The 27252-nt window shown below is 47.6% G+C and overlaps 1 protein-coding gene and 1 long non-coding RNA gene across 10 annotated transcripts in view; both read left to right on the plus strand.

The window, feature by feature from the left end:
* The first annotated feature begins 477 nt into the window (after nucleotides 1-477).
* ANKRD44 (ankyrin repeat domain 44) overlaps nucleotides 478-27252 on the plus strand; it is a 131898-nt gene continuing 105123 nt past the window's right edge. For 5 of the 9 annotated variants that reach the window (XM_035136629.3, XM_088652877.1, XM_035136600.3 and 2 more), the window contains exon 1: nucleotides 478-776. In XM_035136629.3, coding sequence (XP_034992520.3) covers nucleotides 750-776 — 27 coding nt within the window. In that variant the 5' untranslated portion in view covers nucleotides 478-749. The remainder of the gene's footprint in view (nucleotides 777-27252) is intronic. The other 4 variants (XM_088652908.1, XM_035136603.3, XM_088652733.1 and 1 more) reach the window with 1 other exon arrangement.
* LOC148687474 (uncharacterized) lies at nucleotides 6918-8110 on the plus strand. The gene is made up of 2 exons (XR_015946130.1): nucleotides 6918-7068; nucleotides 7956-8110. It is a non-coding gene; the product is annotated as an uncharacterized LOC148687474 (long non-coding RNA).

A 27252-nucleotide genomic window follows, 5' to 3' on the forward strand; every position in this document is an offset into this window, starting at 1 on the left:
TACCCCTAAACATTTTGTGCATCTTTGTACTTTTGTCCATTTACTGTATTTATTTCCCCCAATTCGGACTATAATATGGTGATTTTTCTTGAGCCAAAATGAGAGTACCCCTAAACAATTTTTTAAAGCACTGTATATAGGCTTATATTATTATTATTATTATTATTATTATTATTATTATTATTATTATTATTATTATTATTATTATTATTATTATTATTTATTACTATTTATTATTATTATTATTATTATTATTCATGTGTGAGATACCTATAGCTGACTGAAGGAGCTTCAGCAGTGAGCGCTCTGGTAGGAGATGGAAAATGCAAAGGGCAGGCTTCGGGGTGGCGGTGGGGAGGATGGGGGGGAAAGCTGAGAGAGGAACAAAGGAGAGAGAACAGGAGCAGCAGGCGGCAGCAGATTTCCGGAAACGAAAAGGAAAGCGGGGAGGCAAGGGTGCAAGTGGCCAGAGGTGCATTTCGCGGCTCTGGCCGGCAGGGGGTGGCCTTGCGCGCATCGATGCGCGCCCGCGGCTCGCCGGGTTTTGTGCATCCAGCACTTCCTGCATCCGAGCAGGCTGGGCTTGCAATACCAGCAGCCTTTTCTGCTCCTGATCTAACAAGCGGCAACCGGAGCAACAGAAGCAGCAGCAGCAGGCGACTTGTCAAGTCCCGGGTCTCGCGTCTCCGTTTCTTGACGCTTCCGACCCAGCGGAGCTGCATGCGCGCGAGGAAGCCCAGCGGGAGAGAATGGCAGTGCTCAAGCTCGCCGACCAGGTAGGAGGAGAGGCGAAGGGAGAAGCCACAATGGGAGACTGGCGGGGAAGGGCTCTGGTTGAGCCCGGCCGCAGCCGAGGAGCAGCAAGCGGGGGATCGGCTGCCGTCCGTTGCTGTCGAGAGCCGGAGAGGAGAAGTCGCAGGGGGAAAGAGGAGGGGGGATCATGGATCCTTCCATTTAACTGAACGTCAGACCTGCCCGCCCCTCTCCTCTCCTGCAAGCATTTCATTCCTTGCAAGCGTCGAGCCCTGCTGTGCTTTCCCAGGCAGTTTTGCATTGTTGTTGTTGTTGTTTTCCAAAGGCCTTTCCCCCTTTGCAGAAGCGGCATGTTTCTGTCTAATGTTCTGATGCAAATCCAGAGAGAGAGAGAAGGAGGGCCGGGGGTGGGGGGTGGGTGGCGGTTTTGGATTATTATTTTCAAAAGGCCTTTTCCCTTTTGTGGAAGCGACATGGTTGGGTTTTCTTTCGGGTTTTTTTGCTCCGAGGCAAATACACACACACACAGAGAGAGAGGCTCATCGCCGTTCCCAATACTCGCCCGTCAAGTTTCTCATTGTCTTGGGGAAAACGAGCAGTTGTCAAAATACTCGGAGGTTTAGTTATGTTAGTTAGGGAGGGGAATCTCACGGCACCCGTGCATTTGTGGCTTGTGGCTTTTGTTGTTGTTCTTTTTGGAGGAGGATATATGGCTGTTTGGAATCGCATCGCCCAGCCATCAAGGCCTTTTGTCCTTCTTTGCGGTGCGGTAGCATTTGTTGCCTCCCTCCCCCACCCCCCCGGACGTGAGATTCCGCCACATTTTCCTCCTGGTCCCTCTTCGTCCTCCTCCTGCTCCACGATCTACCTGCGCAGGGAGGTGGCGGTGCGGATGTCAGGTTTTAAACGCGCGACAAGGGAAGAGAGACTGATGCGGGTCCTTTTGACCAACGCTGTCAGTTGCAGCGCCCCGTCAAGCCAGCCTTTGGCATGGATGGCTTCGCCCGAGGTTTCTAATCCTCCCTCATGGCCCCCCCTAGCTTCCCCCCCCCTTTAAAATGTGACACTTTACAGCTGGCTGCATTCAGGGCTGTTAATTGGCTGCTCAATCAGGGCCAGTCCCCAGTCGCTGGAGAAGCTCAAATATTTATGCAGCCTTTTATAAGAGAGAACTCCAAAGGGGAGCCTCTAATAGGCTGTTTGTTTAACCAATCCACGGAACTGTTGGATCCATTTAATCCCCAAGCCTGGGACTACTGGGCTTTTAGTGGCGTTGGAAAAACCCTCCCCTTCACTTGAAAACAAATGGGATAAAATTGTGCATTAATATTTGTGTTTTACAGGGTGCTTGTTGCTTTCCAACTCGTAGAACAGTGTTATCACAACAAGATCAACATCCTTGCCCCTTTCCCCCCTTGAAATAAAAAATTAAGCAGCAGGATTTGTGCTTTTGGTGCAGGACCTAGCATGAAGGCCCATTAAATTGCTTATCACAACGTATAAGCAGTGAGTTAGTCAGAGATAGGTGCTTCTTATTAAATTGACAGGCTACATCATGGAATGCGGAATGGCAACTCTTCATCTGCTTTTGCTGTATGTTCCACAATGCTGATATGTGTACTTTTAATTATTATGCCCGAAGCTTGCAGTCAGATTCCTCTTGAAAGTATTGTGTGCCACTGAGCACAACCCCTTACAATTATTTTTAAGATTACAAATTATCCTTTTAAATGTACAGAGTAGGATGAATACTGTAATATGATACGAAAACCGCATTATAAGCATTCCTGGTGTCTTTTAAAGTTCTATTGTTGACTATGCAACAATATTTGTTATTGTAGCTACTTTTGGATGTGAATAGCACTTCAGAAGGCAAATGGATTTTATTGCTTACTCCTTCACTGCATATATTGATTGAACCGGTACTTCCATCGCTCACTTCTTTTCTTACCGAGGCTTCACTTCTCTATTGACCTACCCATTGAACTGAATGGGTCTTGCTTCCGAGCAGGCGCGTGTGGGATTGCGCTGCAAATCTCTTACCATTAATAGCGCAAAGCATTAAAAGGGGACATTGTGGCTGTTATATATAGTGGCCTCATTTATCTACTGACTCTACCAACTGTTTCAAGCTTGCCTGGTTTAATCTGCTAATTTTGGTTTAACTTGGTCTGTTTGTAATCAGTAGCATGGATATCAGCCGAAATCCCCCACTGCTTCTTAAACGGATTATCAAGTTCTTCTTAGATAAAGACCACTGTGATGCACCTTTCTCAATTTCGTGCTTTTTAAAAAGTATATTGCCTGCTGAAATCCGCTGTTTCCTTGCTTCTGCCATGCGTGGAAAGTCTGGAATGGAAAGTGCCCTTTCGATCTCATAAAATAAAGGCAGATACTGAAAATAGACTGTGTTGTCTTCTAATAGCCAGATGTGTGTTTGTAATTGTGAAGTAAGCAATGTTTATACCGCTCTCTGAGGCACATGCCCCTTGATATTGCCTTGTCTTCATATTTGATACTTCTCACTAATGGCAAAATTGTTTCACACCAAGAGACTTTCTCTGTGCGCTGCAGGGTAGCACAGAGTCTTCATAAATCAGAAGACCCAGGTAGGCCCTGCAAATTGAACATCCTGGCTGCAGTTAATATTGGAGGTGTCTGTGCTCTGGCTGATAAAGTGCGGCATTTCAGCAGCGCTTAAAGTCTTAGCCTGAAATCATGTCTTCAGTGCAGTCCTCTGGGGAATTATGGCTCTAAAGGTTTTAAACCTTTACTCAACCTGAGGGGGGGGGGCGCAGAAGAGAGAAAATGAAATTTGCTTCCGACACACTTTGTGATAGAAAGAAACTGGCTTTGCTTCTGCTTTAAGAGGCCTATGTTGTAGGGCAAACCCTGTGCCCCTTCTCCTGCCAGCCGACTGGCTAGCTGCCTGCTTGGATTATCGTTTCCCCACCTTTTTACCTTGTTGGAGATGGAAGATATGAGGACAGCCAGGAGTAAGGAGGTTGGTTACATGATCCACACCATACATTTCCAACCCTCTCATACCATTTTGACAGTCCTGGCTTCCCCCAAAGGATGCTTGAAGTTTGTAAAATAATATTGCAGTTTGTGAAAGGTTGTTAGGAGAATCTTCATACAGTTGCAGTTCCCTTAGCAGACTACAGTTCCCAGAACAGTGAGGAAATGCAGGTGCTCTCCCTGAGAACCCCTGTAGCTCTATCTCCGTTAAGACTGCACTAGAACAGAAATTAATTATTGGCCATTAGTGACACTGGGCTTGTCCGCACTAGATTTTACAGTGTTTTTGCAGCTGTTTACGTTCCTGTTCAAATTTGTGCAGCCCACATGATGTTACCTTCAATATCAACCTTTATGTGTAAATTTGGGTCTACCTGATAATGGGGATAATCTGATAATTTGGGGGAAATTGAGCTGCAATCCGCTCCACAAAGAGTGTCTTCATCGTTCAGCCCAGGCACTGAGGTTCAGCTCTAAGAGCCTTCTGGCGGTTCCCAGGGAACCGGGCAGAGGGCCTTATCGGTGGTGGCACCCTCCCTGTGGAATGCCCTCCCATCAGATGTCAAGGAAATGAACAACTTCAGATGTCTTCTAAAAGCCAGATAGTTGTTCATTCTGCAGTGCTTCCATTTCTTTTCCAGCTGTGCTCTTAACTGTTTCCTGGGTGCTCCTGAACTTGAAGAATATTTTTCTTTTGATTTCTCAGTTTTGCACAAAGCTGCACAAGCAAACCATGTTTTTTTTTAAAAAAACGTCTACACCAGATTTATTGCGCAGCAATCTGAAAATTGTGTGCTGAGAATTTACAATTGCTGTCGTTTCTTTTCCAGCATGCCAGCAACTTGTGCCAGGAATACAGCAATAGATAGAGAGATATTCTTTTGATCCCTTGTCTTTGCCCCAAAGCAGAAAACTGCAGAGCAGATTAACAGTTTCCTGACTGTGTACTTATGCACACTTCCTGTGCAGGGAAATTGTTTAAAAAACAAGATGTACAAGCAGATATATGTGCGCATGCCCCGTCAGTACTTCATCAGCATAATTAGACACATACAAATTTTGATATAGAGTTGGCATGGGGGAAATTCTTTTGCATATCAGCGCTGCAGGAAATCGGCAAAGCAAGAAAAGAAGTACAGTCATACCTCATGTTGTGTCTGCTTCAGGTTACGTGTTTTCGTGTTGCGTCCCGCGGCAACCTGGAAGTACCGGAACGGGTTACTTCCAGGTTTCGCCACTCACGCATGCGCAGAAGCGCTAAATCGCGCCCCGCGTGTGTGTGGATGTGGTGCTTCGGCTTGTGTCAGTTCCGTGTTACAGATGGGCCTCCGGAACAGATCCCGTCTGTAACACGAGGTTCCACTGTAATAGAAGCAATTCCAGAATTAGCCCTATTAAAGATCTTCCAGGACAAAAACGCACATTCACACAATGAGGAACTCTTTAAGTCATGTACTCTCAGAAGCTATAAGCATAATAACTAGATGCTGGAAAAACCTATCAGGAGTGAACATGCACCACTGGTATGACAATGTATGGGAAACCACCCTATCAGAAAAGTTAACCAACAAACTTCAACTCCCACGGGGGCAAGTAAAAGAGGACTCACCCCCCTCCGGTGTGGCCCCCCTTTATCAAAACAGCACAACAAGACAATGACCTATCCCCCTACAACAACATAATGTACAAATTGCTATGGCTAATCTGACTCAACAATACAAACAAGCCACACAGCAACCAGCCAAATGCAACCAACCAAGTTTTAGCAATGCCAACAAAAATAAATAAATATACATAAAGGCCCTGCCCATGTGACACTGACAGAAAGATCATTATCCCCCCCATCTCTCTCCCCCCCACTACCACATAATGCATATGAGAGGCTGGGAGAGTGAAATGTACCGGTATGTGCATCCCCCCCAAAAAAAAACCCCAAAAGAAGGCATATTTTCCTCCTCAACACTATTTTCTTCATAGGCAAATGAAAAGGGATTTCAAGGAAGAACCGGCTAAAATTCATACTGTGAATCGACCAAGATTTCTGTAATTGGCAGGCAGTCCTTGTTTCCACTGAGCTAACATCACATTGTGCAATAGAAAAGACCTACCTAGAGTTATTAGTCTGTGATGGCTTATTATTTGGACGTGCGAGACATGAATGCATGCCACATTCAACAAGCGGTGAACATATACGTGTGAACCGGCCCCTCGGGGCTCCTAGCTACTGTTTGTGGTAGTCAGCATCTTTTAATCTTGCTGAAGTTATTGGTTTCATCAGGTGCTTTTTTTTTGGGCCGCAGGCAGCTGGTGTTTGATCGCTCAGCGTTTGTTTCAGCACCGCTGAGTCAAGCGTCAGGTTGAAGGCTGCAGCCCTGGCCCCACTTCCCTGGGAGTGAGCCCCACTGAACTCAAGAGTGAGAAATGCAGGATTGTGCTGCAAGGCGCCTTTAGAAGCGATGGACCCAATCTTAGAACCCACTTCTGCTTGTTGCTGAGGGTGGAGGACAAGTGGTTTCTGCAAACATCCTGCTTGTGGGCTGTTGCACGGAGGTTGATGCAAACCCTCCTGTGACTAATCGCTGGTTACAGCAATGCGTGTTTCCATGCAAAACAAGGCACTTCACCCTCTCTGCTCCACAAGCGAACAGTCTGAATTTTATCTGAGGAGTGTGGCTTGCGGCGCAACTGTGTGCAGTTTTGCTGAGAAGTAAATGGTGGTGGTTTCTATTTCCCAAGTAGGTTGATTGCATCCATAAATGGTGTTTGCTAGTGTTTCTTCTCCCTTTCCTTTGAAGAGTCTGTCCCATTCCCGTCAAACCGCCCCCTGGACACTATGTGGTGAACCATTCCTAAAGTGCAGGAGAAATTTCGGGCAGTAGTAAAGCACGTGGCTGCTGCATGTTGCAATAATTGATGCAATTCAGCTCTTTCGCAGAAGGAGCAGTGAAAATAAATATTCTTTCCCTCCAGCTCTGTCTTACAACAATGCATTGGGTTTTGTGGGGTGGGGTGGGGGATATAGCTTGACAGGATTTGAGGTGTATAAATTAAAGAAGCTTGCAGCAGTGCTCAATTCTGTTAGTGCTATTTAGTATGCTTACTCACTCAGGTTTTGAAAAAACGGCCGTGTTCCATGTTCAATAGGTTCCACTTCTGCTTCCTCATGCGGAGCAGACAGTTGCACAAGTGAAATCGAGCCACCTCCTGAAGTCCCCTTCTGCACACAGAGGCACAAGCTACGTGCACAGGACAACCAGTTCTGCACACAGGACGCGCAAGCATATGCACTCTCAGGTAGAACTGTGCATGTGATACTTTTCTGTTCCCCCAGCCCTTTCATTCCCACTCTGAATAATAATTTAGAAAGCAATGAGCAATCCTTGCTCCGTGTCATGGTTTTTGAACCGTGCCCGGCAGATGCCCCTTTAACTGCAGTTTGAGCGGCATCAATTAGCAAGGTAATAGTACCCATGAAAGTGTCACCTGCTCCTTTCTGCATATCAGACCCCTGCTAATGGCTCAGGAACAACTATAACCCCAGGGTAGGCCCTTTTCTCCTCCTTCTGGTCAGCTGGCAAGCTTACTCTGTGGATCAGACATAAAAATAGCTGAATCTTCTGCTTCAGAAACCAAAACTTCTGCACACACACCCACACCCTGAGGCTGACAGTGCTCCTAATCCTGAAACACTGTCCAGGAGTTATCCAAAGTGACTTGTACTCTCGGGCTCGTAGATATCTTCTGGCCAAAGGGGCCTGGAATGGTTAGACAGAAGCTGCTGCCCGGGTACAGACTAGAAGTCACATTTCCCTGATGGCCCACATGACACAGTCCGACCGTACCATTAGGAGTGAGGAGCAGTGGCAAAAAGTTGGTAGAGCAGGACTTGACCTGCACCCCTTAAGCCAGGCACAGTGGAAGGCGCCTAATGATGGTGTGGAATATACAGCCGGTCCGATTGGCTTCTGCACATGAAATGAGGTGCTTGTCCTGCGCCTTGCAGAGCAGAATGTCTCGGACTAGACTTGGGGGAAACGTACGCTTCTTCCTTCCTCATTTTAACATGCACTTTGCTGCTGTCAGAGAACTGCTTGTGCTGTGAAATTCTGCAAAAAATAATAATAATAATCCATGCAACCTTATCATGAACACAACTTTTCTTTGTCTTCGTTACTTTTTAGGACCACAGACAGTTCTAGTTTCAGGGTTCCCTGCAGTTTGGCGACCTTAATAAGTAAGAAGGCTTCTGTCACCATCTTTGCTACTTGTGCCCAGTATGATTTGTGCCCACACTCTGAATAAAAGGACATGATTGGCTGTCCCAAAAGGAATCGAACCAGGAGATATGCCTCTTCCAGAAAGTGACCGCATGCACCCCCCACAAACAGTTATACTTGGACAAATGGCGGGGTGGGTGGGGGGATGGAGAGAAGTGATCTATACGAATGTGTTACGTTGCGTACTTAAGTCTTCCTGGGTGTGTATGTCATGAGGTTTCACTGGCCCTTGAAATATGAGTGGCATCCAGAAAAACCACATGCTTCTCAAGGTGTGGCATTTCATCTCTGTGTGACATGTGACTTTCAACCTTTTCCTGCTCGACTACAAAATAGGGACATGGTTGCCATGGTGACACTTGAATAGAAGGGAGCCCTGTCCTGCCTGAAAGCTCATGGCTGCCCAGCCGTGATCTAAGGGTTATGATTGACCTTAGGATTTGTGCATGTTGGATAGGACTGGGGCAGAAAGGTAAAGCTTGCCTATTCCTGCTTTCTCCAAGGCTCATTCTTCTGGAAGAATGCAATACATCCCGACCTTTTGAATATCAAACCATGGGGATTGCAGGGTGGGAGAGAATGTTCTACTTCTCCTTTCAGCTGTGCCAGTCGGGGTCAACGGTAGACCTTGCCAGTAGGCTCTGGGGTCGTCTGTAAGTCAGCCTGCTACAGCTCCCCAAATCCCTGACCATTGGTCATACAGGGACACCTGGTGGCAGGGATGGCCACCGATAGCTTTGGAAGAGGATTAGGCAAATTCATGGAGGATAAAGCTATCACTAGCTGTTAACCCTGATGGTTATGTCCCACTGTTGGGTGAAGTATGTTTAGAATACCAGTCGCTGGAAACCACAGGAGGGGAGAGTGCTGTGGCCTTCGGGTCCTGTTATGGTTGGCCATAACAAAAAGTTCCAGGGTTAGGAACTCAGATATATAACCTAAGTGCCAGATGGCTCCTTAAACCAAGGTTACAGTCGCTAAAAGGGAATGTCTACTTACCACTTTGGGGCAAAACTGCTCCAAAGTCTTATTTTTCAAAGGATGGGCTGACTGTGGTTGATTATCAGTTAAACATATGGCTAGTTCAGAGCTCAGTCAAGAGCTTTGAGAACTTAAAGAAGAAAAGTCGCTTGATCCAGGGACAGTTCACATATACACTGGCCTACCCCCGACCTCTTTTTCTTGATGGCGACTGCTCTTTCTCAGGCTGCACAGAAAAAGCATTTTGGTTTCAGAAATACATTCTGATTGTGCAGATAAAATATAACTGAGAGAATTCTACAGTGTCGGAGTACAGCATGTGAAAAGTCCAGATCCAATGATCCTCAGACAGTGGAGATATCAGGCACTATCCTGGCGCGCAGGAATCTTTACTTGGTCACAAATGGTAGGTAGCTAGGTGCAAAATGCCAGGCTTGTCGTTCTTTGGGTGGTTCCAAGGGCCTCATTCACTCTCAGCTAATCCTCCATGAATCACGTGTCAGCTGTGTGTGTGGCCCAAACTCTTTCTTTCTTTCTTTCTTTCTTTCTTTCTTTCTTTCTTTCTTTCTTTCTTTCTTTCTTTCTTTCTTTCTTTCTTTCTTTCTTCGCTGCCCCCAAAGTCAGTAAAGGCCTATGGGTCCTGAGAAATTTGCTTTGGGCGGGAGGCAGTGCGAGACAGGAGTGCCTGGCGTGCTATGGTCCATGGGGTCACGAAGAGTCGGACACGACTAAACGACTAAACAACAACAAAGGGCCTGAATGAGCCCCACCCCCCGAACTGTGAGTCAGCAGCTTAGGTTTTAGAATGAAACACAAACACGCACATGTCGCGGGAGGCGTGATTTTCAAAGAGAAATGGGAGAAGGAATCTTTTGACATAGTGCTTCCATCTGCAGTTTTAATAAGTCCTTGCACCATCATCATCATTTAATTATAAAAAAAAGCTTTTAAAAAATCTGTTGCCTAATTAATTGGGGTTATCTTTTGAGTCAATCCGAATGTTCCTAATGAATTAATCAAATCCATTAAGAAAAACCAAGATGGGTTTCCCCCCCTAAAGTCATTTGATGTGAAATAGTAGGGTACGTGTTGTGAAAGCTGACCCAAATCTCATACGTTGGTAAATTGAGTTCACTTTCAGGTCTTGCAACAGAAGCTGAGTTAAAGTCAGCAGTGTACCATTTGTTATCCTCAATTATATAAAGATCTAAGAATGTCCTCCTCCCCCCCCCAAAAAAAAACATTTTCTACTTCCTCAAAAAGTTAATTTGGTATGCAAGCGTAAAGAGGAAGTCGAGGTTCTGCAAAAACATTTTGTCAAAGTGAGTTTCTCTGAACATCCCGAGTCTTGTGATGCCTTAAAGATGAGCAAGTACATGACAACACTGTATTTCACAGGCCATTTCATCAAAAACAGCCATTGTGAGGTGGTTATGAATAGCGTGAAGCTATTTAGAAATCACTAATAACTTGCACAATAAAGATCTCACTTACCTTGAGTGTGTCAAGGCCTGGTTTAATGCTCTGAACCCATCCCATTTTTCACTCATGCTTTTATGCACTTGCAGATTTTTTAAACCACAGCTTCTTAACTTCCCTTCTGCAGAACGATGGCTGACTTGATAGCTTGCGTATTTCTCAGCTGGACGAAACCAAATGAAACAGCAGAAGTTGAAAGATCCTTGTTGACTCTGCTTTATGCCTTCAGCTTATTTTAATTATCTCCACCCTGGATCCTTTCTCTTTCTTCTTTTTAATCCTAAATTTATTAAGCAAATGGATTATTTGTATATTCATCTTTAGTCCTTCACATGGATGGATAGGCGAACTAGAATTTCTTTTATCCTTCCGCCCAGTGCTATTTTTCTAGAAAAAGAGGTGCCGGAACTCACTACGAACACCTCCCCTTGTTCCCTTAGAATGGCAATGGTGCCCACCTAAAAAGGGATGGAACGGAGTTCTGGTGAGTTCCCCCTGAAAAAAGCCCTGCTCCCACCCCACCTGCATTTCAAGTCACATTTGCATGGTGTTGAACACGTCAGTACGGTTTGATGTGCCTGTTCCCTTTCTGTCCACACCCAGTGGATGCAGAGGGGGCTGGAAAGTAATCCCTCAGGAACTCCAATTAGCGAAGCTCTCATCTGCACACGTGCAGCAGCTTTCTCAACTGTACACACCTCAGCTGAACAACAACAACAACTTATTATTTATACCCTGCCCATCTGGCTGGGTTTTCCCAGCCACTCTGGGCGGCTTCCAACAAAAAATTAAAATACAATAGTCTGTTAAACATTAAAATCTTCCCTAAACATGAACTGCGACATAAATGTGCCTTTAAGTTTCCAGGTCAGATCAAAGCTGGTTCGAGAGGAGGGGAGCTCACCAGACTGCAGCCCTTCGCAAGAAACTAGGATAGCTCTGCAACATGTGTGCACAGATTCAAAAACCTGGAGCAAGCAGGAGTGCACTGAAGTCAGAGTACTGTAAATGCTGATATGTACTCTCTCTCTCTCTCTCTCTCTCTCTCTCTCTCTCTCTCTCTCTCTCTCTCTGACTCCTTGGGCAGATGGAAGCTTTCCTGTAATGCAGTATAAGAAAGGGAGCCTCTTCCTCGCCCCACAGCACAGAAACCAAGAGAGGAGAGGCTGGCATAATTTGGGTGAGCAGTTGCAAGAGAGGAAAGGGTGATGGTCAATTGGCAACCCTAGCTGTTTCGGGCATTTCTTCAACCTTACTATTGGCCCCTGTCCTAGCTTATAATGCATCCCTCCCCACCCAGACAACAGTGTTACATGCATCTATGAGCCAGTCTGTAGCGCAGTTGGACTTCCCCAGCCCTGAGCCCTGCAGATGTGGCTGCTAATCAACACCTGCTTTTGTCTAGTTTCAGATATCGCCTTCCTCTTCTCCCAGATTTTACACTTCTTCCTTTGCATGCTACTCTGATCTGAGCAGCCCCCTTGGACCTCTCAGTTAATCTCGCTGGGTTGGGGGTTGGGGACGGACAAGGCTCCCTAAAGAAAATTTGCCCACTTGCTCATCATAGAACGTTTTCACAAGATATAATCCTAAATCGTAGAATTGTAGAGCTGGAAGGGAGCCAAGGGTCATCTAGTCCAACCCCTAGAATCTCAGCTAAAATAAGTTCATGGAGGTGGTTTTATGGCAGGCTGGGGAAGCAGTAGCCCTACACCACCCCCGTCAGACCTAGGCCTGTTGTCAGACATGGTGGGAGTTTATGGGTGTAGATCAGCATCTGGTGGGTGCTGGGTTGGAGAAGACAGGCTTGCATCACCAGTTCAGGTTGTGTTGTCGTTTGCCGAGAATGGATGCTTAGAAACAGCAGTGTGATGCTCCTCTAGTAAACCCCAGCAGTGGTACATCCAGATATAGATGCATCTATCCACTGAGATGAAAGTGCAAGCTATTGTTCTGTGCAGCTGATAATATCCTCTGTATCTGTCCTGATTGAAATGCTGAGGTTTACATATGGCTCCTGGACCTTTTGCAGAGACCACCCAGAGCCAGCGGTGAAATCGGAATCTCTCTCTGATTCTTTTACACCGTATATTAAAACCTGCTGACCTGAAAGAGGGATGTGGGGGGCCTACTAGGGGGCTTTGTTGTAACAAAGGAAAGCCAGGAATAAAATACAATAGGAAGAACTATGCCACGTGTGTGTCAAGGAACAGGTTTGAAACAGCGTGCACTGATGCGAAAAAGGCTGTAATTCTGGCAACGTATTCACAGCACAGCACGCACCACCAGCGAATGGATTCTACCCCACCCCTCTTACAATTTGTAAAGACAATATTAGCAATACACTCGGCACACAAGTTTCGGCTGCCTGACATCTGCTTGCAGTAATCTGCTTTCAATATGTGGTAGGCATAGTTTAGATTTCAAGCCGCAAATGTAGCACAGAGAACTGTTTTCAGGGGGCGGGGGCAGAGACACACACACACACTGTCTGGCCATGTGTGTTTTAGGTGGAGAGACTCTATACATAATTATCTGTGTAGATATGTACTCTGCCTGATGAGCATGCGGAAGGGTGCAGGTTCAATCCCTGGCATAATAATAATAATAATATATTTAAACCCCGCCCATCTGGCTGGGTTTCCCCAGCCACTCTGGGAGGCTTCCAGCAGAATATTAAAATACAATAGTTCATCAAATATTAAAAGCTCCCCTAAACAGGACTGCCTTCAAATGTCTTCTAAAAGTCAGGTAGTTGTTTATTTCCTTGACATCAGATGGGAGGGCGTTCCACAGAGCGGGTGCCACTACTGAGAAGGCCCTCTGCCTGGTTCCCTGTAACCTCACTTCTCACAGTGAGGGAACCTCCAGAAGGCTCTCGGAGCTGGACCTCAGTGTCTGGGCTGAACGATGGAGGTGTAGACACTCCTTCAGGTATACTGGGCCGAGGGTGTTGAGGGCTTTAAAGGTCAGCACCAACACTTTGAATTGTGCCCGGAAACGTACTGGGAGCCAATGTAGGTCTTTCAGGACCAGTTTATGTGGTCTCGGCGGCCGCTTCCAGTCACCAATAGGTAGGGCTACGGTAGGTAGGGCTGCGAGAGTCTTTTGTGACTGAAATTCTGGGGAGCCACTGCCAACAAGGCAGCTTCCTATGCTTTTTGTTGTTGAACTCTGCAGACTTGGAGAAATGCAGCTTCGGTTAAAACAAGGCGCAGTGTCCAGCCAGATGTTGTTGGGCTACAACTCCCTGGTCCACCCTTGACCGTTGGCCATGCACCCTGGTTACCGTAATGGGATGGCATGCATCACCACAGACTGCAGTGTGGCTTATGGCAGTAAGTCACCGGACAGCCTGGAACAATTTTGCACATTAAATCAAGTACTCAGCACTTTCATCAGTGTCTTACTGGTAGAAAGGATCTTCTCTTGAATACCTTGGAGATTTTCCATGACTGAATATATGGCCAAGAGGCTTTTGAAGTTTGGGCCTCATTACTCCGTGATCTCCAGAAAGCGAACACAATAATTGTCCATGTGAGGGACAGGGGATATCGCGAAGTCCCTCCCCTCCTGAGTTCAAGCCCAGCACTGACCACAGGGGAAAGCAGAGGGAGCTCTGATTCCAGTGGGGAAGCAGGAAGTCGGGTCCGAGGCTCAGGCAAGGTAGCGGAGCCAGGGTCCCAGGTGGGACAGGAAGGGGCAAGTAAGGGGGGGAGACCCATCCCTCCAACGCCAGAATTACGCAGAAAGAGGAGGGGCAAGAGAATGGGGCTTCCGAGGCTTTTGTGCTGGGGAAAGACGCGCCAAAAGTCATTCGGAGGTTCTGATACCGACTGAACACATCACTCCGTGTAAATAGCAATGACTTTAGCACTGTAAATACGCAGCACCAATAAAAGAATAAAATGCAGAGCTGCGTAGCGTCGTTACTCTGAAGTAGCCTACTCCGGCCACTGTGACAGCAACCTCCGAATCTTTTTTGGGCTACTTTGGAGTTGCCGGGATGAGCGTGTCAGAGGCGGAGAAATGGCGGCAGATCGCGGAACAAGCACAGGAGGAGCTGCAGCAGCTGACTCTGCATGCACAGGGAGAATTAAAGGCAGCTAAAGAAGAGACTAAGAAGGTCCAGGAAGACCGGCTACAACTTGCGGAACAGGTGAGAGCGCTTCAGGAAAGAGAGCAGCAATTAAGGGCGTGGCGGTAGACCTCCAAAGCAAGCTGGATGCAGAGAAAGACAAGGCGGGAGGGGCCCCCCAAGTCCAAGTGCTGCCAGGAAGGAGAGCAGGGACCCTAGTAAGCAAGTTCAATGGAGACCCGAGGGAATATCATGGCTTTGAGACTGAGATCGTGTATGCTCTTGAGCTGCACCATAATGAGTTCCCCGATGATGAGCACAGAGTAGCGTTTATTGTGGAACATCTTACCGGAGCAGCCAGGGAGTGGCTAAGACCGTTAATCGCAACCAAGAATCCTTGCATGAAAAATGTCCAACAATTTCTAGAAGGTTTGAGGACGATGTATTCGTCCGACAGTCATATGGACCAGACTAAGGAGGAACTGCATAATTTACGCCAAGGAAATATGACAGTTCGCGCATATTGGGCGAAATTCACCATGCTGGTGCACAGACTGGGGTGGGTTTTGGAGTCGCCTCCTATGCAAGCGGCGTTCTACTTGGGTTTGCACGAGGAGGTGAAGGATGAGCTCTCGAGAGGTCCAAAGCCCAGTACTATGGATCAGCTGAGCAAAGCGGCTCTGGCGGTGGGGGTGAGACAGGAATCCCGGTGGAACGACAAGCAAGCGACGCGCGCAAAGCGGGCTTGGTTCCCACGGTCGCAGGAGAAGCCACTCCCTCAACAACCCTTTCAAGCCACGCCTGGGGCCAGCCAGGACCAGGAGCCCATGCAGATTGATAGCGCGCGCGCGCGGGCTTTTCAAACCCCAGCGGCGCCAAGACGCAAGGAGGGAAGGGGCGGGAATTGCTTTCTCTGCAACTCACCCCAGCATCTCGTCAGAGACTGCCCACATCGCAGGGAGTGGCAAGGAAAGGCGGGAACGGTGGTGCCCTCCCCCACTGACGCAGCACCACAGCAGGGAAACGGGAAAGCCTGGCTGCAGGAGACAAGGGGCAGCAGCCAGGCACAGTCAGCAGACAACAGCCCCAACCCACCCACCCGCACAGAAAGGAGCAGAGCCAGCCCACCCCTCCCAGAGCAGGAGTGGTTCTAGAAGTCACGCTAACGCTCCCAAATGGCTATCCACTGACAGTCCTAGCCTTAATTGACAGTGGTGCATCAGCCAACTTCTTCTCGAGGAACTTTGCAGAAGAGCACCAGATCCAGCTTCTGCAGCTGGATTTTCCTCTGCACGTGGCAACCATTGACGGCAGGGAGCTGCTGGGAGGGGCCATCACACATCAACCCCCCCCCATGAGAATGACGGTGGGAAGGCACTCAGAGACACTGGCGTTCAACGTCACCACCATCTCAGACCCCCCCATCGTCTTGGGCATGAGCTGGCTGGCGCGCCACGACCCCTCCATCAGTTGGCACCAGAGGTGCATCACGTTTGGGTCGGACTTTTGTCTGGAACATTGCATGCAGCACCAACCAGGGGAGGGGCCTCCGATAGCCACGGTGGCCACCATGCATATCAAAGGGGGTGAGGCGATACCCAAGCCGTACTGGGACCTGCAGGAGGTCTTCAGCGAAGCGGAGTCCGACCACCTACCCCCGCACAGGCCTTTTGACTGCCAGATCAACCTGGTGCCAGGGGCGACGATACCCCCAGCCAAGCTGTACGCCATGTCAGACCAGGAACTGGAGGATCTGCGCGCTTTCATCGACAAGAACCTCAAGCGGGGGTTCATAAGGGAAAGCAAGGCAGCAGGGGGCAGCCCGGTCTTCTGGGTGGACAAGAAAGACACGCAACAGCGCCGTCTTGTGGTGGACTTTAGACGGCTGAATTCGGTGACAGAGCCAGTGGCTTTCCCCATGCCCAGAGTGGACGATCTCCTGACAGCGGCACGCAGGGGCAAGATTTTCACCAAGCTGGACCTACGGGGGGCGTACAACTTGATCAGGATCCGGGAAGGCGATGAATGGAAAACCACGATGTTCACGCCTCTGGGCTCTTTTGAATATCTGGTGATGCCCTTCGGTTTGCAAGGGGGCTCAGCATGCTTCCAGGCCTTCATGCACCACGTCCTGGGGTCCCTCCTCTTCAGGAAATGCTTGGTCTTCCTAGATGACATCCTTATCTACTCAAATGACCCAGTGCAGCATGTGAAAGATGTCAGAGAGGTGTTGCAGCGCCTGAAGGAGAACCACCTGTATGTGAAGCTGGAGAAGTGCAAGTTTCACACCAAAGAGGTGGACTTCCTGGGCTACAAGCTGTCAGACAAGGGGCTGGCGATGGACAAGGACAAGGTGCAGGCCATCCTGGACTGGAACAGCCCCAGGACGCGCAAAGATGCCCAACGCCTACTAGGCTTCGCCAACTTCTACAGGAAGTTCATCAAGAATTTCTCTCGCGTTACGGCTCCCATCACTGACTGCCTGAGAGGCAAGCAGAAGTTCAGGTGGACACCAGAGGCGCAAGCAGCGTTCGAAAGCCTCAAGAGGGTGTTCGCCTCAGACCAGAACCTGTTCCACGTGGTGCAGGACGCGCCCCTACGCATTGAGACAGATGCTTCTGAAAAAGCTGTGGGCGCCATTTTGTTGCAACTGGACGCCAACAGGGAGTGGAGACCCTGTGCCTTCTTCTCCAGGAAGCTGACACAGCCTGAACGCAACTACACAGTGTTTGATAGGGAACTTCTCGCGATCTACGCTGCGTTCCAGCACTGGCGACACTTCCTGGTGGGCGCAAAGCACCCCATCCAGGTGTGCACAGACCACAAGAACCTGGAGTTCTGGAGAACTGCCAGGGTGCTCAACCAGCGGCAGATACGGTGGGCAGAGTTCTTCTCGAACTTCAACTTCTCCATCCACTACATCCCGGGAGAGCAGAATGTCAGGGCGGATGCCCTCTCCCGCAAGCCAGAGTACATGGAGGAGGAGGCGCCACCAGCACCCAGGCACATTTTCCCCCCGTCAGCATGGTCCTGCGGAGCAGCAGTGGTGAGCGAGGCAGAACTCACAGCACTGACGGCAGCGGATGAATTTGCCAACCGCATCTTCAGAGAACTGAGAGGGGGGAGGGAGCAGGCAAAAGACTTTGCAGAACGCAGGGGGCTGCTTTTCTACAAGGGTGCACTGTACCTGCCCACCACCCAGCTGAGACGTACGGTCCTCAAGCAGATGCACGACAACCCAACGGCGGGTCATTTTGGAAGGGACAAAACCGCCCACCTAGTCATGAGACACTTCTGGTGGCCAGGGGTGCGGGAAGATGTTCGAGACTATGTACGGGGCTGTGACACCTGCCAGCGGGCAAAGGTGGTCAGAGCAGCGCCACCAGGATTGCTGGAGCCCTTAGCCACCCCACACAGGCCGTGGGAAGTGGTGTCCATGGACTTCATCACAGATCTGCCTTCTTCCAGGGGCAAGACCGCAGTGTTGGTGGTGGTGGACCTCATGTCCAAAATGTGCCACTTTATACCGTGTGCCAGGGCGGTCTCGGCAGAAGAGACAGCCAGACTGTTTGTGGACCACGTATTCAGACTGCATGGATTACCTTTAAGGGTTATTTCGGATAGAGGCCGCCAATTTGTTTCCAGGTTCTGGAGGCGGCTCATGAACCTCCTGCAGGTGGAGGTCAGCTTGTCGACAGCTAGACACCCGCAGACCAACGGACAGGCGGAGAGAGTCAACGCCATTCTGCAGCAGTACCTGAGATGCTACGTCAGCCAGCGGCAAACAGACTGGGTGGATCGACTGCCACTGGCAGAATTTGCCTACAACAATGCGGTGCACGTCTCCACAGGGGTGTCGCCCTTTAAGGCCAATTACGGGCGCGACCTCAGATCTTTCCCAGAGAGGGAGGGGGAGGAGGAGGAGGAGGGCCCACAGGCTGAGGATTGGGCAGAGGAACTGGAGACGGTGCACCAGCAGCTCAGAGAACACTTGGAGAGGGCCAAGGAAGCGTACAAAAGGGGGGCAGATCGACACAGGCGACAAGGGGAGGTCATCAGGGTGGGGGACAAGGTTTGGTTGTCCTCGGAGGGCCTGCCCACCAGAGGGAGGTGCAAAAAGCTGGCGCCCAGAAGGCTGGGTCCCTTCACAGTCACGCAACAGGTCAACCCGGTGGCATACAGGCTGGCACTGCCAGAGGACATGAGGGTGCATCCAGTGTTTCATAGATCGCTGCTGTCGCCGTACAGGGAAAGCAGCAGGCTCCGAGACAGCGAACACACCCCCAAGGGAGGGGGGGAGAGGGGAGGCAGGGAGCAACTCAATGAAGCCACGGCCATCCTTGATTCACGGAGGGGGGTGGGGGGCCTGGAGTACCTCATGGCATGGGAGGACGCTCCGCCCTCCCAGAATGAATGGGTCCCCGCCACTCAGATACAGGAGGAATTCTTGGTGGAAGAATTTCACGCCCTCTTTCCCCACAGACCCAAGCCCTGGCACATGGAAAGGGAGGGGGAGGAGGAGGAGGCACGGGAGAGCAGCTCACCATGGCGCTGGGAGGCGGAGTTTGAGGAATCGGGAGACGAGGTATGGGTGTCACCAAGATCCACCCAGTCAGAGGCAGAAGCAGATTGGCAGCACATTTTTACCCCCACCAGCTCAGACGCCACGGACTTTTTGGGATTCCAGTCCTCACAGGCGGAAGGGGGGGCCTCGCAGGACTGGGCGGAGGTGTTCACACCAACGGGCTCGGAAAGCACTGAGTTCCTAGGCTTCCAGTCGTCACCGACACCTGGGGGGGACCTGGGGAGGGGAGAAGGGGAGCTTGGAAGGGGGGTGGATGTGAGGGACAGGGGATATCGCGAAGTCCCTCCCCTCCTGAGTTCAAGCCCAGCACTGACCACAGGGGAAAGCAGAGGGAGCTCTGATTCCAGTGGGGAAGCAGGAAGTCGGGTCCGAGGCTCAGGCAAGGTAGCGGAGCCAGGGTCCCAGGTGGGACAGGAAGGGGCAAGTAAGGGGGGGAGACCCATCCCTCCAACGCCAGAATTACGCAGAAAGAGGAGGGGCAAGAGAATGGGGCTTCCGAGGCTTTTGTGCTGGGGAAAGACGCGCCAAAAGTCATTCGGAGGTTCTGATACCGACTGAACACATCACTCCGTGTAAATAGCAATGACTTTAGCACTGTAAATACGCAGCACCAATAAAAGAATAAAATGCAGAGCTGCGTAGCGTCGTTACTCTGAAGTAGCCTACTCCGGCCACTGTGACAGTCCATATGCTAAATGTGTGCTTGCTGGCTCGTTTTCCTGTCCGAGGTCTGTTGGCTTTCCAAGTTAACTTCCTATAAAAACCCCAAAGAGTAAGTCATTCTTCTAAGGTTCTTCTAACTGCTCCAGCATAACTAGGTGACCTAAGGTATTCCAGGAATCAACAGCCTTCCAATAATCAAGGAGGCACATTCTAAAATTAAAGGAGATGAACTGCTGCTACCTGAATCAAGGGTAGCTAATAAACAAAAACCTAGTTTGAAAATTCCTTATGCAACTTAACTTTGGATCTAGTAGGAATAGCCAGAATTGCAAGGTTCCAGTACAGTGGTACCTCGGGTTAAGTACCCAATCCGTTCTGGGGTGCCGTTCGCACCCCCAAAAGTACTTAACCTGAGCGGTGCCTTAGCACATGCGCGAAGCGCCGATAGAATGCTTCTGCGCATGCATGAAGCGCACAGAACGCTTCTGCGCATGCGTGTGCAGCGGAACCCGCAAGTACGCAACCTGAGGTATGACTGTATTTTCTTTTAGAGGCTATTGTGCACAGCACATCCTGTAGTCGTTCCTGAATAATATGTTTTGATAAACTAAGCTTTGAGCTCTGAAGGATTCTAGTTTAAAAGTTCATTCTGTCCAATGTTTGTGTGGGACTTTTCCTCCACCTCCCAATAAAGTGAATGGTGGTGATCTAACTGCATGTTCAATTCTGGGGGGCAGGGGGCATAACTTTCCACGGGGGATGGGAATTATCAGTTCACCATGGCTTTATGGAAGGTTTAGCTATAGCAGTAATGCAAAGTCATTCAATCCGTTGTAACCCAGAGCTACATTTCTGTCACAATTCCATTGCTTTCTCGGTTCAACTCAACTGTTGCTTTTCTTCCGTTGTGGTTGCCCTGCATCATGGTTTGCTCAAAGTTACACTGCATTTGTTGTCTTGAAGCTTTCCAAATACAGTACTGTAGTCTAAATCCTCTCACACGTGCATATTTCGACAAGATGGCTGCATTGTGCCAGGAAGTGAGAACTTCCAAGTTGTTGCCCTCACACAAGAGACAATGGAGCAGCAGTACATTGGGGATTAAATAACTACTTAGACGTTGAAATTCCATGGAAATAGACTATCGTTGAACATTACAGGACACCATTAGTCATGAGCGGGGTTTAAAAATACTCTGCGACTCCAGAATGTGCTTTGTTCTGGAACTGAAACGCTAATAAAAAATTAATCCTGGAAAATGTGCAAAGGAATGCTTGAGCTTTGTGGGATTCAGTAAGGCTGTCTGCAGTTTCAGAACAATATTATGATTAAACAGAATTTGGGTCAAAATATGCGTTTTGCTGTTTTAATTCCACAGCAGTCCTTGCTCCTCAGGAGAGGTAGGGGAAGCAGCAGGAGTGCTGTTATTACTCATGCCAGCTGCTGAATAGTCTGCAGAAGTTCTTTGCGAATGCAATTAATCCAAGAGAGAAATCTTTACAGGCAATGCTTTTGTTTTGCATAATGATTGGAAATGCCCACAGGGGTGCCCTGGTCACAGTTTCAGATCTGTACCTGCTACCATTCCTGCTTTATGTAGGACCTCACACTTTTCCTTCCCTCACCTGTGGCACTTTGGATATTGGCCTTCCTCTTCTTCCTGATATTGCACTTCTTCCTGTGAGAAGCATGCTACTCTGGCCGCGGCAGCCCCATTGGACTTCTCAATGAATCTTGCTGGTTAATGCTAAAGAGGATTATAAGAATTGTTTTGTGCAAGAGGAGGGGAGCCTGAAGGCCTCCATGTCATTGAAAATCTTCTCAATATTGATCCAGAGTAGATTCCAATGTATAGTAAGCAGAGTAAAACACGTTGCAGGATTCCCCAAAAAATAGACCAGGGGCAATTGTATTTCATCCAGCAGAGCTTTACTGCTACTGAAGGCAAATGAGCATAATGGTCACAAATCCAATACATTAAGGATACATTAAGAAATCCAGTTGCTGCAGACTGCACTTAAACTTACAATAACTTATAATTAGACTAAACCTTAACACTAATGTACACACCAGAAGGAAAAGAGATAGAAAGAGAAAGTGAAACCCAGGTTCTTTCTGGCCTTCCTTTCTGGCCTTCCTTTTATAGTCAGCATGACCTTGACAGAAAGAGATAAGAGAACCAGTTAAACCGACCGTACCGTACTCAACTTTTCTGATGGAATAACCCAAACATCAGGAACCTTCTGCCTGTTTCTTTCACACAGAGAAGCTTCCAGAACCCTCTTGAATTAAGTAGAATAGGAGAGCTCTCTACGCATCAGATCAATACTTTCTGCACCAAGATATGCAAACTGACACTCTATCACACTAATCCGGCCCAGCCAGCAAGGTCAGTGGTCCGACATGCCGGGAGTTGAAACCATTGTTGGCATTGCTTGATGGATTATTGCAGGTTGGCTCTGGTTACATTCCACCATTAGGTTAATTGTTTGTTCCTCAAAGGGTTTGAGCTCTGAAAGGTACCTTTCCAAGCTACCCCGTTGCAGTTCGAAGCAACAGGGAAAGTTGCATACCGGTAGGTTGTTTCTGGCATTGCTGATAGGGATCCGTTGTGACTTGTTATCTAACCCCTCAGAGGGAGAAGTCAGTTCTGCTTTACTTCCTATTTATTTATTCCTCCCACCCCACCCCTTGCCAGCAAAGAAAGTCTGAGTGAAGTATAGTCGTACCTTGCATTCCAAACGCCTTGGCACTTGAACATTTTGGCTCCCGCAAACCTGGAAGTGAATGTTTTGGTTTGCGAACATTCTTTTCGAACCCAAACATCTGGCATGGCTTCCGATTGGCTTTAAACCCTTCTGCAGCCAGTCGGAAGCCACACCTTGGTTTCCAAACGTTTTGGAAGTCGAACAGACTTCCGGACCAGCTTCCGTTTGGCTTCCAAGGTACGACTGTATTTTTTTCCTGGGACCTAGTTCTGGTGGTGGTGACAGAAGTCTATTCGGGGTCAGCAGCATCTGATTAGTTTAGTTTAATATTGGGATAATGAACTTCTTCCAGTGCTTAGGAAACATACTCTACAAATAAAATTGTGGTCATAGATACACGGCTCACTCCAGTAACTCTTAATTGAGACGGCTATAGCAGCATCATTAAACTAACCATGTTATCTTTTAACAGCAGTCTTCTATATGAACCTGATAAAATTAAATGACCATGGCTGTAAACGCTTCCAGGAGCAAACAAATTGCTGCTAATATCAGCTGTGGCTGTAAGAACTGTAACTTCAGGAACTTCCTTTTCCCTTATGCATCAAATCTTTATAGAGATTGTGCCTTTGTGGCACAGACCTTCTTAGGAATGATTTCTGCAAGCCATTCTGAGAGCTAAAGGGCAGGGTATAAATTCTATAAATAAATAAAAAATGATAATAAAGAAACAATTGTATAGATATCCCGTCAGGACAGGTTTAGCAGCAGCATAAAAGTGACTAACCAGTGTGGCTTTATGCATGTTTACAATTTCCTTCGTAAGTGCATACAATCCCAAAATGTTGCCAGCATAACTTCCCCAGTGACTGGTGAAATAGACTGTGTGAAATAACTGCTTGAAAACCCAGTACTGTATGTCATTTGTGCTTAAGAGCATGAACAGCACCTTTCGGTATTGCAACATTGACTCTCTGCTTGTGCAGCTCCAGAATAACATCCACAAAGAGGAAGCAACACATGGCGTCCACATGCAGTTGGGAGATCTCTGGGTCCTGGCCTAAATGCCAGAAAAGCTTCTTGTCACTTCTGGGAAGATTAGAGGCTCAGGCACAAAAGCGAGGGGAAAGAATCACTTCCCTTTATTAGTACATTGGTGTCCCACATGCAGATGTCTGGGGGACCCAAACAGAAGGAGGAGAGAGGGTCAGAGTGAATCCCTACAGCTGCTGGGGGGGAAGGAACCCTGAGACATGCAAGAAATTTCTGCTTAACCCCTTCCCCATAATACCTCTTTAAAAAACTGGTAGGGATCAAGCCTGTGTAGATGCTTTGGCAGAAGAGAACAACACACAGATGTGAACCAGCAGTTAATTTGAAGGGAACAAAGTTGACACTTCCTATTTTAATAACCAATTCCGAAACACAGATACAGTACTATACAGTATCATCCTTGAGTATGCAGCAGATATTCCGGTTGTCAGAAAATACAAGAATATTTGACATCAAGTTTCATAGGGGTGAATTTTTTAAGGCCAAGATTGTTTAAACTCGGACTGCGTAAAAAATTTCCACCAAGAGGCTTAGGAGCATTTTGCAAGTTGCAGTTCTCATTTTGAGAGAGTCCTCCTGCAAGTTGCTATGCTGAGTAAAAGATTAAGGTGTGATAGGATATTTCAGACAGAGAAGTTGGTAAGGGTTAAAAACGTTTAACCTGGGAAGTGGCCCTGAGCATGTACAAATCCTCTGAAATAGTACTTTTTCATCCTAAATGCGAGCAAAATGAATTAAACTCGTCATGTTATTGGTGATAAATGGCGATAAATGGTTTTTTAACTCCTTTGAGTTTTGACATTGAGTTCACAATGTATTTCTAAAGCCATAGTGCACTCTGATAAAGGACACTAACGTTATACTTCCCTGGGTGCAGTTTTATATACTGTAAGTAATGAATTCAGGGAGCAGAGCTGTAAACTCCAGACCGCCTTCAATCTCCTGCCGCATGTAGAATCTGAAGCTTTGTGAAAATGTGATGCAGTAAATATCATACAGAAATACGTTTCTTGTATGACGTTGGCACAACTCCTTTGACTTTCCATTGTTGTTGTTGTTTAGTCGTTTAGTCGTGTCCGACTCTTCGTGACCCCATGGACCATAGCACGCCAGGCACTCCTGTCTTCCACTGCCTCCCGCAGTTTGGTCAAACTCATGTTGGTAGCTTCGAGAACACTGTCCAACCATCTTGTCCTCTGACGTCCCCTTCTCCTAGTGCCCTCAATCTTTCCCAACATCAGGGTCTTTTCCAAGGATTCTTCTCTTCTCATGAGGTGGCCAAAGTATTGGAGCCTCAGCTTCACGATCTGTCCTTCCAGGGAGCACTCAGGGCTGATTTCCTTAAGAATGGATAGGTTTGATCTTCTTGCAGTCCATGGGACTCTCAAGAGTCTCCTCCAGCACCATAATTCAAAAGCATCAATTCTTCGGCGATCAGCCTTCTTTATGGTCCAACTCTCACTTCCATACATCACTACTGGGAAAACCATAGCTTTAACTATACGGACCTTTGTCGGCAAGGTGATGTCTCTGCTTTTTAAGATGCTGTCTAGGTTTGTCATTGCTTTTCTCCCAAGAAGCAGGCGTCTTTTAATTTTTAATTTAATTGACTTTCCATTACATTCTCACAAATCTCTTCCAGGAAAAGGAATTCTTCTGTCCAGGATCCTGGAGAACTACTGCCAGAACAGAGTAGACAATGCAGAGTTAGTTTATATAAGTCGTCTTTCTGTATTCCGGCTAGGTTCCAACTTTATGGATATCCAATTCATGCATATCCGTAAAATGTAACTTGCAAAGGGCCCTCTGAGAAAGGATATTGTGCTCCTGCAATATATTTGCATGGTTTTGGTTTCACATTTGCAGTGTGCTGGCAATCAGCCAGTTAGAACCTTTGCATTATGCTGCTATCTTGCTTGTGTGCTAGGATAGCTCAGTTGGAAGAGCACAAGGCTCTTAATCTCAGGCCTGTGGGTTTGAGCCCCATGTTGGGCAAAAAGATTCCTGCATTGCAGGGTGTTGGACTTGACGATCCTTGTGGCCCTGTCCAACTCTAGGATTCCATGATTCTAACACTCAAAAAAATTTTTTACCATTAGTTTCCCTTTTCATCTGCATTGTTGTGAGAAAAGCTTAAGTGCTGTGCTAAGTTACATCACTGATTTTGGAGTTACAAAAAAGAAAGAAAGGATGGAATCTAACCAAATTTAAGCACTTTGGGCCAACTTGCTAACCCAGCCTTCCACAACCGAGTGTCTTCAGTTTTCGGACTACAGCTCTCATTAATCCTTGACCATTTGCTCTAATGGCTGGGGCTGATGAGAAGTGAAGCTTATCAACATCCGAATGACAAGAAGTCCAGGAAGGTTGTACTGAAACACTACTTATTGAATACTAATTGGTTTCTTTTTTAAACAATAAGTATTTCTTTTTATTAATGTTACATAAAAGGTGTTACATAACATCCTAGTTTACTCAGAAGATGAAGTAGGAAAGAAAGGTTACCCAAATGTGTGTCTGTGTTATAATCTATTACAGAGAATTCTGAAATGTCAATGATGGAAGAAACCAACAACTTTTTTTTGCAGTGTATGAATGAGTTCTTGTGTGTTTGTGGAATGTTGGGTGCCAATAGCGAGTTAATAGAAAATTTAATATAGGATTTATTTTTGGTAATTCCGAAGTAAGCTCTAAATGGTGGAGAAAACTGACATTGAGAGCAGACGCCTCCTTCTCGGTACCCCATAGGCTTTTGTTATCGGTAGGATGATGACAGGACTTGCACAGGTTCAGGCGACCGTGACCAAATGCATTATTTGCGACTTGCAGAGATAGCGGTTTGGAGAGGCAGTTGTCAAGATAAGGAGAAAATCCGCTACTGCCTGCCATTTGCTATATGCTATAGAAGTATAGCAGAAGTACATTTGAATCCAGAAAGTCAAACCTATAATTATCTTTATTTGAAAGAATAAAGTTACAGAATTGCCCCGGGGGGGGGGGGGGTTGGCATTCTTGGGCGCCCTGTTGAGCCCAGCAAGGACCTCTGTTGCTGCTCTCCAGAGCCTTCCAGCCCAGCTGCTTCCAACTGAGCCCACAGGGAGGGCAAATATATGCATGGAAAAAGCATTTTGGTTCCTGGAATTCATTCTGATTGTGCAGATAAAATGCAACTGATCGCCAAGGCATGCGCCTCCAGATGTCAGGAGCCTTCCTGGCGCCCAGGCATCTTCACTTGGTCGCAAGTGGCCAATAGTGGCCTGGCTAATTTTGGACACAGGTGAAGAACATGAGCAACAGCGGGGCAGTTGCTCTACCTTCCATTAAGGACAAGTCTGTAGGCAGAGTGTGTCTTCTTGAGGAGGGAAATAATTGTTAATACAGTTGGTCTTGTGGGGGAAGGAATGAGAGGGCTTGGGAGAGCAGATTTTCGCCTCTGTATCTGAATCTTGGTTTGTCCACATTTGACTCTTTTTGATGTAAACAATGCTCTTTCCGAGGAACTGACAAGTCGCTTACAACTCAAGTACATTCCCATTTCTGGCTGTCAGTCTGGGTCAGTAGGAGAGTCCTGTGTATCTCTGAACTGCCGATTACATTGCTCAGTTACATAGCGTATCTCTGCTTACAGTTCATTGGACAATCCATCATTTAGTT

Source organism: Zootoca vivipara, chromosome 1, assembly GCF_965207765.1.
Source record: "Zootoca vivipara chromosome 1, rZooViv2.hap1.1, whole genome shotgun sequence".
Classification (NCBI taxonomy): Eukaryota; Metazoa; Chordata; class Lepidosauria; order Squamata; family Lacertidae; genus Zootoca; species Zootoca vivipara.